The sequence below is a fragment of the Thalassophryne amazonica genome, chromosome 9, assembly GCF_902500255.1.
Source record: "Thalassophryne amazonica chromosome 9, fThaAma1.1, whole genome shotgun sequence".
Classification (NCBI taxonomy): domain Eukaryota; kingdom Metazoa; phylum Chordata; class Actinopteri; order Batrachoidiformes; family Batrachoididae; genus Thalassophryne; species Thalassophryne amazonica.
The window spans coordinates 47,553,869-47,570,584 of record NC_047111.1 but is presented as its reverse complement, the minus strand read 5'-3'; the positions used below and the strand labels follow the sequence as shown (position 1 = coordinate 47,570,584).

The 16,716-nt window shown below is 38.4% G+C and overlaps 1 protein-coding gene across 1 annotated transcript in view; it reads right to left on the bottom strand.

Moving 5' to 3' along the window:
- Positions 1–15,624, bottom strand: part of stk10 (serine/threonine kinase 10) — a 162,024-nt gene extending 146,400 nt beyond the window's left edge. Inside the window, 1 exon segment of the mRNA XM_034178004.1 lies at positions 15,264–15,624. Within this exon segment, the coding sequence (XP_034033895.1) occupies positions 15,264–15,422 (159 nt within the window). The 5' untranslated portion in view covers positions 15,423–15,624.
- Between the last annotated feature and the right edge of the window lie 1,092 nt (positions 15,625–16,716).

The following is a 16,716-nucleotide window of genomic DNA, read 5'->3' as shown; positions in this document are numbered from 1 at the left end:
CGCCAGAATGTCCGGGTTGAACTCATGTTTTTTCTTTTGTTCAATTAAAAAAAAAAAAAAAAAAAAAAAAAGGATTGGGTTGAACTTTGACCGCGTCAGCCTGCCGACAAGCGGCAATGCGTGCTCCCATCAGAAGCGTCGCTTTATCTCGGCTTTTGATGCGACACTTCTGAAGCCTCTAAAAAGTAATGCGTCTCATTGAAAATAATGTTTTTTAGACCGATTCTTGATGCCTCTGATGCTTCTGGCGTGAAAGGCCCAATAATCTGCAATAATGAGCTTGAAATAGCAGTGAACAAAATAATGAGGATAAAATCTATATTGGATTCCTGGTCGGGATGCAACGTCCGATTTCAATCAAGTCTAAAACCACGTGATCGGGCCTGATTTCCAATCACGTGATTATCTGGACATCCCTAAAAAGCAGCATCCCCAAAAGTCTCAGCTGTTCACAAGCAAAGATGGAGCAAGGATCACCACATTGAACAACTGCATGAAAAAAAAAATAAATAAAAAAATAGCCCAGCAGTTTAAGAACAATATTTTTCAATGTTCAATTGCAAGGAATTTAGGGATTCCATCATCTACAGTCCATAATATAATCAGAAGATTCAGAGAATCTGGAGAACTTTCTACACGTAAGCGGCAAGGCTGAAAAACCAACACTGAATGCCAGTGACCTTCGATCACTCAGGCGGCACTGCATTAAAAACTGGCATCATTGTGTAAAGGATCTTACCGTGTGGGCTCAGGAACACTTCAGAAAACCATTGTCAGTTAACACAGTTCGTCGCTACATCTACAAGTAGAAGTTAAAACTTTACCATGCAAAGCGAAAGCCATACATCAACAACATACAGAAACACCGTCGCCCTCTCTGGGCCCAAGCTCATTTGAAATGGACAGACAAAGCGGAAAAGTGTAATGTGGTCTAATGAGTCCACATTTCAAATTATTTTTGGAAATCATGGATGTTGTGCCCTCCAGACAAAGAGGAAAGAGGAAAAAGACCATCCAGATTGTTACCAGCGCAAAGTTCAAAAGTTCATCTGTGACGATATGGGGGTGTGTCAGTGCCCATGGCATGGGCAACTGACACATCTGTGATGGCACCATCAACGCTGAAAGGTACTTCCAGGTTTTGGAGCAACACATGCTGTCATCCAAGCAACATCTTTTTCAGGGATGTCCCTGCTTATTTCAGCAAGACAATGCCAAGCCACATTCTGCATGTGTTACAACAGTGTGGCTTCGTAGTAAAAGAGTGCGGGTACTAGACTGGCCTGCCTGCAGTCCAGACCTGTCACCCACTGAAAATGTGTGGTGCATTATGAAGCGCAAAATACAGCAACGGAGACCCCGGACTGTTGAATAACTGAAGTTATATATCAAGCAAGAATGGGAAAGAATTCCACCTACAAAACTTCAACAATTAGTGTCCTCAGTTCCCAAACGCTTATTGAGTGTTGTTAGAAGGAAAGGTGATGTAACACAGTGGTAAACATACCACTGTCCCAGCTTTTTTGAAATGTGTTGCAGGCATCCATTTCAAAATGAGCAATTATTTGCACAAAAACAATAAAGTTTATCACTTTGAACATTAAATATCTCGTCTTTGTGGTGTATTCAATTGAATATAGGTTGAAGAGGATTTGCACATCATTGTATTCTGTTTGACATTTTACAAAACATCCTAGCTTCATTGGAATTGGGGTTGTACTTACAGAAAAGTAAACCGTGCAAACACTGGAACTGGATTAGAATGGGAATAACCCCCTTGTGTTTGATGATTTGTGGACGTTAATGCTGGATTTTACAGTCGCAAATTGAGTTTTTCCTGTCTCCGCTAATGTGTTGCCGGTAAAACTCAATTTGCGACCGTAAAATCCAGCATTAACGTCCATAAATCAGGCACAACATGGTTATTCCTTAATTGACTGACATTCTCTGCTGGCTTTTGAACTTCTTCGCCATCAGTGCATGCAATGGATCTTATCAATTTAGTATATCACTGACATTCTATCAATCTCTTTAATTGATCATCTTCTCCATCTTTTCATCTTCTTGGATATCTTTGTGATGTGTAAAGCTCCTCACTCCTGCCATTCTCCTCACTGAACCACCTCCTTCTGTCCTCACATGCACTTCTCTTTACTTCTTCCTATGTTTATGCTCAGTCTTTCAGATTTTATTGAATTTTTGTCATTTTCTTTTCCCCTCTACCTTTTTCCACATTTGGTTACTTAATCAAACCTTAATTAGCTGTTTTGCCTTGCCCAATAACTGCTTTGAAGTCTCTCTGTACACTAAAGGTTTTTTTTTTTATTTTTCTAGAAAATAGTCTACATTGCTTTCCTCCAATACTTTAGAATATCATTTTCCACTTTCAAATTACATTTTTTTCTTGATCTCATCACTTTTCAGCTTAATCACCCATTTCACCTGCTTGCAAAAGAGATCTTGATCTCAATGGGACTAACCTGTTAAATAAGAGGTTAAAAAAAAAAAAACTAACCAAATCATATCTCCCTCTGTTGTTTTCATCTTTAGTCGATCGGTTTCTAGAAAGTCTCAATCTAAACTATACTCTAACTAAACAATAACTGCTGTGCACATGAGGTCCTCTCGTTGCTCTGGAGTACCAACCTGATGACGTCACAACCCCTTGTGAACTGCTCAGCTGGTTCTAAACAAAACAACTTGCTAGGGGTAAAACAAATGCATTGTGAGCGTCCTACTTCTCCACTGAGCCAAAACCACTACATCAAGGGGAAATCCCTAAAAATATGATCATGTGGAAAGCTGAAATTATTTTCCAAGAAACTGAGGAATTTTGTGTCCGTGTAGAGTCCCATTTCCGTCTGTGCTACTGTGAGTTTTGTGTGAAATGTTAAAAGCTACATGCACAACATAAGCTATAAATAGTTCTATATTTATATTTGATTTCTAATAAGAGTAGACGATTGCGTGATAAAAACAGCCACTCTGATGATTGATACAACAAATACATATAAATAACTGACCTAATTTTTTAATCATTTATCACCAATGTCCATGAGGAATGGAAAAAGTCTACACAATGCATTCAGAACAGTCTTCAAAGCATAAAATGGCCATTTGCAAAAGACTGTGTGGAACCATTGTAATGGAAATGCACCATTACCCTTTGGTGCTCTCGTGTTCAGTACTGATGACCTCATATTGCCCTTATGTATCTCTACATATGAAGCTAGTAACTATCAGTCCACTTCAACTGCAAAAGCCACATAGCATTTCATCACGTTTAGTCCTTGTCTCACAACCAAGTACTTTTCTTATCACTGCCTACTTTGTGATTCATATTTCCCATTATGTTTTCTGCACTGTCTCTGAGTCAATTAATACTTTGCTTTGTCTTCTGCAATGTTTGTGGGTCCATACACTTGTATCCCTGTTATCTTTTTATACTTCAAACAAAAACTTGCTTTTGTTATTTTCTTGTTTACCAGTGGCTCTTCCTTCAATGCTTTCTTTGCTTTTTCATACATCATTATTGCTACACCACCTACTTGACTTTTCTCATCTCAGATATAAATCACCGTCTCTCCACAAAGTAGTTGAGCTCATCCTGCTCCATTCGATCTACTTTAATTGATACCTAATAAACTGATGTTAAAATTCTTCATTTTGTTTGCTACTTGTGCAGCTTTGGACATACTAGCAGAGGTACATTTCCATGTCATCCTTGCATAGGAGCATATTAATCTTATCTATAATCATTCAATTTTCATTTATGTGCTAACAAAGTAACACTAACAGAGGTACCAGTCTTCAGCTGGGTTAAGAATAGTTGCCACGTTTACAGCGTTTTTCATTAAAAAATAAAAATTAAAGTACACCACTGGAATCAGCTAAGGGTGTAACGATACATGCATTTGTACTGTACCATTTTGGTACAGGACGTTCGGTTCAGGGCTGTGCACGGGTGAGTTCGTGTTGCATGTGTTTACATTCAGTGTTGCCAACTTGGCGACTTTCTCGCTAAATCTGGCAACTTTCCAAACCCTCTTGACGACTTATTTTCTCAAAAGCGATGAGCGACAAATCTAGCTACTTTTCCTGGCATTACTGCAGACTTTTCTGATGTTTGGTGACTGAAAGTGTAAGTCTCTGTTGTCACCGAGCAGCAGCGGGTCTCCCCCCTCCTCCGCTGCCTGCAGCAGCCTGTAAAGCACTGAGCGGAGGGATAGCTACATCCTCCTCACTCGGACTCGCTCAGCCTACTGACCTCATTTGCTGCGCTGTGATTAAATAGTCCCCAGACTTTGAGAAGCCCTGGTCTTGAGAAGTTATTTGATTTTAATAAGTGATGGTCAATTTTAATGGGAAAATAAACAAACAAACCAAGAATCAAGTTTATTTGTGGTTCTAAATATTTTTAAGGTGGTTTTACTCACTTTTTTGCCTCTCCCACAATGTTTTTGTTTTCAAAACTTTATTTAAAAAGATATATTAAACATTAAATAAACAGAGATAGAAAATACAATAATCTGTACAAAAGGGATTATTTAATTCTCTTAAAAACTCCTTATAGAGAAGTTCATTTTTCTGGCAAAACACATGAAGGTTGAATAAAACTGAACAGGGCTTCAGGGCTTTGTCATAAGGGTTTGATAAACAAATGTTTAGAATCATCACAATTTTTCTTTACATTTCGGCAGATACATCTGTATCGGGAATTTGTAACTTCATTAATATCTGTATTTGCCTACTCACCACCAAAAAAACAACAACAAAAAAAAACCCATCCCTATCACTAACACTCTACTATACAGTGTCTAATTTAGTGGATACTGATGAAAAAAAAAAAACACGCATACACAAAAACCACTTTAATCAGGTTTGATTATGACTGTCTCAAATTCACGAAAAAAAAAGAAGAAGCAGAGAAAGTTTTAGATCAGGAAGAAAAAAAATGTCTTTTTTGGTCATGTCAGCCCAAGGTGACAGCTACATGCACAGACTGAAAATGAAGAACACCCAAGCATCTCTGTCTATGATATGTTCAAGGTACTTATATTTTGTCAGACAGAACAATTAAAGAAGCTGAATTCAAAACATCTGCTTCTGTTTGACCCATCCAGTAATGGAATGAAGCCTCTTTAAAAACTGTTCCTTTCACACACACACGCCGAGACTCATCTCAGTGTCTGCTGCATTACAATGGAAAAAATGTGTTCGCCCACTTGGGAGCATTTCCTCCCACAGACGAGCTGATTAGGCTGATGTTTCAGAGCTCTAACAGACGTAGTCCCCTGTTGCAGTCCCACGATTTCCTCTCAGCTATCATCTGCTCCCAGATCTGCCTCCCTCCCCTCCATCTGACAGCCGCAGGTGCGGATCAGCCGTCCTCCAGCCCACTCAGGGAACAGACCGAACCCGAGCAGAGGCTTCATATTTGAATACGTGAAAGGCAAAAACAACGGGGACGAGGATTCAGTTTGGGAATGTGGAAACTCCGTCGACAAGAAAGGTGCAAGACACGCTTATTTACATGGAAATGTAAAGAAATGACAATTTGTGTATCTTCATAACCTACGAGGATAAAGCCTTGGTTACATCGAATAATGAGCTACATAGCGTGTTGTTGTTTTTTGTACGAGTGGAGTTATTCAAGAAACGTGGGAGAATATTGCCTCTTAGAGGGCAATTATTCGGCTAACGAGGCTCATCTCTGAGCGTTGCACTAATTTCAAGAAGTTCAAAATTTAGCAAAAACAGCACGGGACAATTTGTGTATGAGGTACTACCAGGACAAACGAGGATAGAGGCATGTTAGTGGAGAGTACGAGGATGTTAGAGACTCATTATCTGAGTACCTGGCAGGTACAAGGACAGGACAGGCTTTGTGCAACAGAGCAGGTTCCACTCTAGAAAGCCCTTGTAGCCTTTTTTAAACATCCGTTTCCTGCAATTCCTTCAGAAGAACATTAGTCAAAGTTGGCTTTATTGCCTTTCTTCACATGTACTAGACATACAAGGAATCGAAATTTTGTTTCTCACCTTCCCTCTGTGATGACAGGACAAGACATTTTGACAATAAGGACAGAAAAGTGCACAAGTATTTACAGTGTAGTGTCTGAGGTAATAGCATATATACGTGGCTTATAATACGGTGTGACCAGGTGTTAAGCGTGTAACAGATCACAGAACGTACAGTTCATATCAGATCAGGGTTTTTAGTCATGGATTGGATTTTTGTTTTGTTTTTTTTATTTTTTTTGAACAGAAAAAAAGTGTGCCTGTGTGTGGCTTTCTTGGGGGGGGGGGGGGGGGGGGGGTACAAAAGAACTAAATCAACTTTTACCTAATGTGTCCAATGCTTGAATAATATTTTAAAATATTAAAGTGCAACATGACCAGTACTACTGAATAAAATAAAGTAATAAGAAATAAACAAAATAAAGCAGTCCTGCATTTATAACTTCAAATTCTTTCGTCTACATAGTCAGGCCTGGGCGATATGACCTAAAATTCATATTGCTGTATAAATTGAATCCCTTCATGTATATATTGCTATATAAACTTAAGGGTAAAAATTAGAATGTAAGTGTTTCTGAATGGGTCCCTAAATTGATAAAAAAAACAAAAAAAAAAACACAGATATAATGTAATTTTGAGAACAGTTACTGCACAGATCTCAAAACTGTATTTCACACTATTAAGTAAACTTTGCAGTTAAACACTAGTTCATGTGAACTGTGAACAAAATAATTTTGTATCTAATGATACATTTTCAGCATCTCCTGAAAGAAAAAAAAAAATCTCAAAAGAAGTGCATATTTAAATGATTCTAGATTCAAGCTTTCATTTAAACTGTCAATGATAATGTTGAAATAACAGAATACGACGTGGAAGTAGGACCTGGAATGATTTTCCTTTTAATTGTAAACCAAATTATGCATTAATTCAGAACAATTAAACTACATGAAATTCATGAAGACTGAAAAGGCTGTTAAAGCATTTCAAAAACCACAGCTAAAGCTTAGAGAATATTTTGCAAATCATGGCAAAATATCAACACCTTATAGTAAAGTCACATATTGTGTAAATTCTTGTAAATCCACTCAAACCAGTGTCTTTTTCCCATGAAAAAGTCTACATTAATAAAAACTCATTTACATTCTTGTGTAAATTCATGTAAAGCCATTCAAAGCCACAATGTATTTTTCCAATGAAAGAAAGTCTAGATTAATAATTTAAAAAGTCACATAATATTGTCTAAAATCCTGTTTGAACAGCACAATGTTTATTTTCCAGGGAGAGAAAAATTCTTACCATGTTTCCTGACAGCACAGTTCGCTTTTCCCATTTCTTTTATCTTTCAGGTGTGTTCATGAAGCCAGCGACAATTCCACGGATTCTTGTCCTTGTCAAACGTTTTCAAACCGTCTTCCCTCTGTCTGATGTTGCTCTGTGACACAGACATGCTGCAAAATTCTTTTAAAAACATGAGTGCTCTAAAAGTTTGCGATGTCCACATGCTACATTTAGCTTCAGCGTCTTACAGGAACCGCACAGCGTCACCGCAGCAACCAACCAGTCCCGCTTTACGATAACTGTTGTAACAGTTACACTTTGAGTGGTATTTTTTCTCTGCGAAGTTCCGCGGATCCGAGGACGTAGATTTGTGTCTAACACACAGATCAGTGTCTGCGGACTTATAAAACGCGCACAATGTCGTAAAAAAAAGGAAACGCTTTGCGATAGGCACTTTAAAAACTCAGTGAGGATCACAACACTGACACCCCCCCCATGATGAAATCTGTGAAATTCCTTGGATCCACTGAGTTTTCACAGCCCTGAATAATTCACATTCTACAGCAACATGACTTATTCTGCCATGCATTTTCTAAGCAAAATAACTACATAATGCCTGAAATTCACTCAAATGCAATGCATGTTTAGTCAGGCACAAATACTGGTTGCAGTTATTTTTGTCTTCACATGTGCACATTTCCTCTCTTGTAGTTCATGTTACCTGCAGTAGGCAAACCTGAATGACAGAGCAGGAAATGCAAATATATTCTGGTGTAACGCAACATGATTAAATCCTTACACACCATATGTTTGGACAAATGGAAGTTTAATTTTGCTATCACAACACTGCAAAAAAAAAAAAAAAAAAAAAAAAAAAAACACACCCACAATGGATTTTTACACTTCTTAATGATCATTTACATTAAAATTCAAGTTATAGTGGATGCTAGAGCTGAAACAACTAATGGAGTTAATCGATTAAAATCGATTATTAAAATAGTTGTCAACTAATTTAGTCATCGATTAGTTGCTAAATAACTTTGCTTTACCGCAAATGTTTCATTTCTTCCATATAATCAACTGAGCTTTGCTTTGAATCTTGAACCAATGAAGGAGTGCTTCGAGCTGCTGCTTCGTTGGTTTCATTTGTTTTATTTTGCTTTATCTTAATTTGTCCCCACTAAAACCCTAAAGAGCATATGTCTGAGAAATATTTACCTTTTTATGTTAAACTAACCCGTTATGGTCTTCTGAAACAGTTGATAGATGTATTTTATGCTAACGCCGATGTTAATGCGTTAGCATGTCTATGGCGTTTTCAATGTTAAAGTTAGCATTAAGCTGCTGCCATTTCAGCATGTTTGTGCATTTGTTTTCTGTATAATAATTAATGTCTCAGCGTTTGTTGTCATAAAAGAGTCAAATGTATTACAAATTATAAATATTTAATTATTTTATTTATATATTAATAATAATAGCAACAATAACTAATAATGCTACAATACAATTTTAGAGAAAGAGACATGAGTCACATGTGTCATTGTGAAATGACCACATAGTTTACAAGTTATACAGAGAATGTTGCACATATAATAGTTTTTGATTTAGGTTTTATGGTTAACTGGTTATGCTAATTGCTCATTTGCAGCAGCAAAAATACCTCTTTTTTCACCATATATTTTCTAACATTTATATGTTTAAATGTTTTATGGCAACTCAGCACTTTGATAAAGCAATGCCATTTGAAATTATTTTTGTTTATTATAAACTGTTTTATTCTTTATTATTTTATATTTCAACAGCAAAGGGACATTTGACAATTTGTTGACTTTCCAATATTTTAAGTTTTCAAATAATGTTCTGTTGTTAAATAAAGTGATGGAAGGAAAGAAAAATTGTTTCCCTGGCACATTTTTTAAAAAATTCCCAGCTAATCCAATTAATCGTGTCGAAACCCCATCAGATTCATCGATGATCCAAATAATCATTTGTTGCAGCCCTAGTGGGTGCCAGTTTTATATCTTATCTGCTAATTTGTAAGTGATGACAATGAACCAAAGTGTCCAATTACTTTTGGTCCCAAGTAGAACAACTGCATAATTCCAATACCCTACAGCTGATTTAGATGATACTGTCATCAGATTAAAAGCGATGTCTGTACTATGATTTGATATTCATCACTCATTTTCAGCCTATGGCAGCACGTTACACCCCTATACAGTGGTCCCTCGCTATAACGCGGTTCACCTTTCGCAGCCTCGTGGATTTTTGTAGTCCAATTTTGCATGCTTTTTTTTTTTTTTTACAGCGCATTGTGTTCTGCGTCCTCAGCAAGCAGGCCGGTCGCAGCACCGCGAAGGGAAAGTACGTGCATTGTGTTCTGCGTGTCTGTTTATAAGAATCTTCTCGGCCAGGAGAAAAAAAAAGAAAAAAAAAAAGAGTGCCAACAACTACCCATAACTGTGTTCTTCACTCGGAAAAAGACACCTGCACCGAGGTGTGACTCAGTGGAAAAAGACGTGACAGTGGAGTGGCGCCAGGACGAAGAGACACGGTCAGAGGAACTGTGAAATACTGGTCAGTCACTATTAATAATTTCTTACGTGTCCAACCTCATAGGTTGATCGTTAAAATTAAATTTGTTAGTTCTAAAAGCCATCATAATTATTTATAGGAAAACGTTCTATTTTTATTTCTCAAACAAATGTTTGGGCCTAAAAACAGGTTGGTCTTATTTTTCTACTAAGGTTTGAACTTTGAGTGTTTACACACGAGAGAAAAGTGAGAAAATGTTAATGCCTGTTTGAGAAAAGTGTATAAAGTGTGTAGTGAGGGGTTTTACAGCCTTAAAATGTCAATAATTGTAAAAAATAACGCTGTCTACTTCGCGGATTTCGCCTAATGGTTAGTCTTAGAACATAATTCCCACGATAAACGAGGGACCACTGTATTCAGAACCTAGCCCTATATTCAGAACCTAGGTGTTATTTTGACTCAGCAATATCCTTGTAGTGTCATTCTAAACAGTCAACAACAAAATCTTCCATCCCTGCAATATTCTAAACTGAAACCCCTTGTGTCCAAGGTTGAATTGGAGATGATTAGTGATGCTTTTATATCCTCACGTCTGGACTAGTGCAATAGTGACCGAATTCAGGCTGTCCAGAACTCTGCTGCAAGGCTTTTAAATGACACACAAAAACAGGTCCATATCATGCCTGTTTTAGCCTCCCTTCACTCGAATACATTTTAAAATCTTGACCCCAACTTTTAAAGCCTTGCATAGCCAAGCTCCTCCCTACATCTCTGACCTCTTAAAGCTGCACACTCTGACCCACAGTTGGAGATCAGCAAACCAGATGTTACTTGTGATCCCAAAATCTAATTTTAAGGTGCGAGGTGATCACCCTTTTGAAGCAGTAGCACCTAGGCTGTGAAACGATCTGCCTCTTTCCCTTTGCTGTCTAGATGCTAGGCTTTTCTTTTTAAAACAGGCTTTTAGTTAGACAAGGGTTTTATTGTTTTCCTCTTCTTAAAAATCATTAAATGTACCTTCTCTGTATTTATTTTCTTTGCGACATCTTATCTGTGAAAGCTGCTATAGAAATAAAATTTACTTAATTTACTTGTGGCTTCAAACGGGCTTCGCTTCCAAAACCCATCTATGACTGTGATGCCTGTTTAGTTGCTCAGTGTACGACGATGACTATCCAGTACAAACAAAATGTTTAAATCAGGCGGAGCCCCCTAAAAAGACTGCATTTTCTGTTCAATGCAGAGCTCTAGTAAAGCATCACTTCTTCCACTGACGCCTGAGTGTGTCAAAGACATCAGTGTAGTCCAGTTCAAAACACAGAGGGTCTGTCCCAGGCTACACACGGGTAACTGACAACTTAGCATGTCCTCATTCAGTATTTCCTCTGAGCCAGGACCGCTATGGAAGTTTGGAGGAATCAACACCCCAATGAAAAATGCTTTCACTGTCCTCATAGAGGCATTGGTGGGCAGGAGGCTCAGTCTTCTAATTAATGATCCTCATATGCCAACACTTGCTGCTACGCACCTTCACTGAGACTTGTGCGTACACATACAACACAAAAATGTCAGTTTTCAGCGGTGAGTATATATTGTTTAAATACAAATATATATTAATATTAATTATTTTTTATTTTGGCAAATTTCCTTGAATGCGGTACAGCTGTTGCAAGAACCGCACATCCACTAGGTGGCGAGTATGCTCTGGCCGAAGACGGCCAGTTTATCGAGCTGAGCCGGAATTTTTGGCTTGTTGTCATCGACGACCACACAGTCAGTTGCTCTGTCTCACTCACATACAGTATGCATGTTTATCACGCTATAGTGTGCAGTACACTGACTGTATTCAAGATGGAAACAAGATTTATTTTAAATATAGCGAATATTTTCCGTTCCTCACTTGATATCCAGATGCTGTATGTGTCGTTTTTCAGGTTTGAAATGATGTTGTATGTACTTGTTTCTAAGAAAGAAAAAATAAATCCGCCCTCCTGCATCATTTTTTTCTCTGACGTCAAGGATGATAAACTAGTGTTTTGTTGTTTTGTTTTTAAATGGGGCCTTAATACTTGATTTCAAATAGTTGAATTTACTTATTGTTCATGGCTTGTTTATTGATTGATATTCTCTGTTTTAGCATACGTGTGTAAGCATGGTGTTAGCTTTGTGGACCCCGTGCATTTAGTGTCGCTAATAAAGTTCTGTTCAGATTAAAACTACATTAGAGTTATGCATCATTCGCAGCACAGTGGCTTAGTGGTTAGCACTGTTGCCTCACAGCAAGAAGGTCACGTTCATGGTAGGGCTGGGCGATATGACTTAAAATTCATATCACGATATAAACTGAATCCCTTCACTGTAACGGTATATATCACGATATAAACCTAAGTGTAAAAGTTATAATGGAAGTAGGGCTGCAGCTATTGAATATTTGTTGAATTGAATATTCTATCGATTAATCGGATAAAAAGTACCTTTGTGTTTTTAAACAATATCAGTAGTGGCAGGGCTCTCCCTAAGCAGTGGCACAATATTGCTGTACCATCATGATTTTTAAGTTCTCTCTGTTTTGCTGGGTTATTTATTTTTTTCATATTAAGAGTTTTAGAGCTTTGCCAAACCATAAGCCCAGGCAGTCTGAAATCTTCAGTCTGCGGACAGTGCATTCTTTTTTCCTTCTTATTGCATATTTCATTTACACTTTTTATTACTGTGATTTATTCAGTGTTTAGTGTATATTTATACATTTATATACGTTTATACATTATACAGAGTGTAGCTCAAACCAAAGTCAAATTCTTTGTTTTCTGTGGATACTTGGCGAATAACACAGCTTTTGAAAAATGGCTGTGGATTGCAGCGTTTCCACAAAAGCTGCCTGTTGATAAAAACTCTTACCAAATCTGAATTAAAGCTTCTTTTTTTTTTAAATCATTAAACATGACTCATTTAAAGTGCGTGTCTTTTCACTTCATCTGCACAGGTGGAGAACAGCCAGTGGAGCAAAATGTTTTTGTTCAACCTGTTGTGTGGGCCGCTGAAGAGGAGGTACTGCTGGCCCACCACCACCAGAGGGCACCCTGCCTGGAGTGCAGGCTCCAGGCACCAGAGGGCGCTGCCACCTCACAGGAGCAGCCGGGGTGACAGCTGTCACCTACGACAGCTGTTACCAATCACCTGATCCGCAGCAGTATATCTGCAAGACGTCATCTCCACTTCTTTGCCGAGATATCGCTCTACCGAGGAGGTAACGTATCCAGCCAATCATATTGTCTTTTGACCATAAATACTTTTTTGCCTTCACGCAGAGAGTGAGTAGAACAGCAGGAGACTGTATTGGACCCCTTTTGGATAAGTACTCACATTCCTGCACTAACAGTGTTTTCTTGACGAGAGGTGGAGGTGGTTTTTCCACCATACGTGTTGCTGGGTGCAGGCGCACCCACATCTGACTGTTTCTGTTCCTCGCCAGCAGTACCAGATCCGACAAGCGGAGGCAGTGGCCACCTGGGAGTTCGGGACTTGGCGGCTCCAGTATTCCCGGGGTTCGGTGGCAGAGGAAATCGTGTGGTTCCGGTTCTGCTTGGGACAGACGTCTCCTATCTTCGAGCCTGCCCACATGACACCTTTGTGATTCGACTTTATTGTCTATTGTTGTAATCGGTTGTGTTTGTTGTGCTTATTTCACAACAGTAAAAGTGCTATTTGACTTCCTCCATTGTCCGTTCATTTGCGCCCCCTGTTGTGGGTCCGTGTACCTACACTTTCCCAACACAACCTCCAAAATGTTCAACCTCCAGCTGAAATGCATGTGGTGAATTGCAGAGAAAGAGGGATAAAAAATTAACATAGGGACCCAGTCCACCAAGCTTAAAAAAATAGTTAAATTTTATGAGTTGGGGAAAAAAACAAAACAGAAACCACATCCCATCATCATTTCAACAAAATGTCAACACTGGTGCAGTGACATTGTGCCATTGCTTAGGGAGAGCCCTGGAATACTGATGTTGTTTAAAAACGTAAAAGTACTTTTTATCTGATTACTCGATTAGTCACCAGAATAATCAATATAATACTCGATTACTAAAATAATCGACAGCTGCAACCCTAAATGACCGAATTCAGTCAGGCGACTCCAGAGGGCTAAAATAACTTATAATTTTACACTCTTACAAGGAGAAGGTTTAACCTACTGAGGTGGAGATGGAGCCTGTGAGCAAAGCACTGACTACAGCCTTTTCCAGTTGTTCAAAGTCACTGAGGAAGATACGACAAAACTTTATAATTGTCCAGGTCTCCCCTGCAAAAAGGACTAACCTGGTTAAATAAAGATTAACAAAATAAAATAAGAATTCGGAACAGCAGACACAGGGTAAATGACTGGATTTATAACTACTGGATGTTTTGACAAAATAGGATGGTTGGTCAGAACACTGGAACCACTCCTTGCACACAGAGGACCACGGGACCCTGAATTCATCTATTAAGGATTTTCAGGTTTCAAATCCCGCAAAACCTCGGAGAGGTCGCCGCGCTGCGAGATCTCAGTAACATTGAGAACTGCATTGAGACTCTGATCACGCTGCACTTTAACATCGCAACATAAAACTATTTTTATATTGTGCCTAAAACTCTCGTGAATATATTCTCTGGGTTTTTAGACGTTGTTACTGCATTTATTTTATGTAAACATGCGAGAATCACAGGCTATCTCTCTGTTATTTTCAATGGGAGCTACTGTGAGCTACACTCGCTTCCTGTTCATGTCATTCTGGGGGAAAGTGAAGTTTGCTCTTTAACGTCTTGATTATTGTTCTTTACAACAGTGTTTGTCCTCTTTGTTCCATATATATATATATATATATATATATATATATATATATATGAAATTCGGATTCTGCTTATTAAATTCCACACAGATTAAACGTAGCAGACACCGATTATTTGTTATAATTGTTTTAGTAAGTTTTCAGGATATCATGCATACAGTCTCTTATTAACGTGATGAAAAACATAAAAATGACACTTTTGTAGTATAATATTCATTTACAATTGTCATGCGGATTCTTTATGTTGTTCTGACTGCAGCGACTCTCTGGTGCGCAAGGGATTATGGGATACGTGAAAACTTCACTTGAAGACAGTTTAAGTCGAGACTTGACCAACAACATAACTACATTAGTCATAATCTCAGCAAAGAAAGGATGTTGACAGACAGGTTAGACTCAGTCTGCAATAAGGTTAATTAACACACGATGAGCCACAAACTGAGTATTAAAAAAATACACAAATTAGAAATTAATTCACAAATCTCTAGATTTAATTAGTATTGCATTTTTAAAAGATTCAGGGATTTTTTTTTTTTTTTTTTAGAGAGTTGAAGTCATGGAAAAATAATATTTTTATTTTTTTCTTTTTCCCAAACTTACCTTGTAGACCTTTCCAAACGCGCCGTCACCCAGCTCGCCAACAATCTCCCATAAATCATTGGGGTTAACGTCCCGGCGAACATGTTCATACTGCTTCAACCTCTTCTTTATATCAAGGTGTGACAGGCGAAGGATTTTGCTAAATTTAGCGAATGCCATCCTCACAATGCCACAAAAGTCGCAGGACGCGCAAAAGTCATCAAAACACTTGATTAGGTTACGCTCTTAAAATATATAAATAAAAAAAATTAAGTCAGCGTTACTGTTCTCCGTCCACGTCAGTCCGCAAAATTGCAGCACATGAGGCTACAAGTTCTCATAATACCAAAGGACAAAGTGCAGCTCCCACCTGCCGCTGATGCAGAAACTGTCTGCGGAACTTGTTGCTCCTGCCTGCCTGCGTGGGAGGGAAAGCCCCGCCTTGGTAGCAAATTGCCCGCCCACTGCTCTCTGGGAAATGTAGTTTTTTTTTTCAAGAACATGCAGTTATCACCAATCTCACCGATTGGACGAAAGGACTTCACATCCGGGTTTAAGGGCGGTGGGCGGGTCTTCTGACAACAGCTGTCAGTAATCTCCGAGGAACTTTTCCGAGCGAAGAGGACAGGACTGTACTTTGTAACTTTAAATTGCTGTTATTTTACACCCCACTTCGCCAATATAATAATATTCCTTAGTAATGCTAAATTTTAAAGTGCAGAAAGGGTAGAGCCAGATAGATTGTTTGATTACTGTGATATCGCTGGATGCAGATAATAATAGATCATTTTTGGCTGAAGAAAACAATTCTACTGATTTTCCTTCAACACAATTTAACCCGCAAATACGGGGAACGTCTGCAGGCAGTGCTATAGCTCCCTCTAGTGGCACAGTCTGCTCAGTGAACTCTTCAAATGTGTCTCCAAAGTACACCGGTTCCATAAGTATGTGGACAGTGACATCATTTTTGTTATTTTTCTGGTTGCAGTGTAGATTTTTAGCTTGAATTCAAGGGACTTAATAAAAATAGCAAAAATGTAGGAATTACAGCCATTTGTGGATGAGCTGTGCTCATAACCCTCAGAAATTCAAAGATTACAACCTCTAGCTTGGGAAAAATATGTTGAACGCTATCTCGGGCCAGAATTTTTGCTCGGAAACTCGTGAGGAAATTGAGCAACCCAAGTTACTCAAGTTACCATCACTGCTACAGCGGCCATGTTGGGACTGCTAAGACAATGTTACTAATGTTGACCAAGCATCTTTAAATTAATTTTAACAACACATTACTGCTATATGTAATGTATATTCACATTCTATGTACAATTAGTGAAGTTATCAGCACCACACATCAGCAAAAATGTCTTTGACAATTTCATTGAGCCCAAAAGATAACATTAGCCTAGCTCTAGTTGCGTGACTGAAATTATACACATGTATTTGAAAGGTTATCTGAGATAATCTCATAAACACA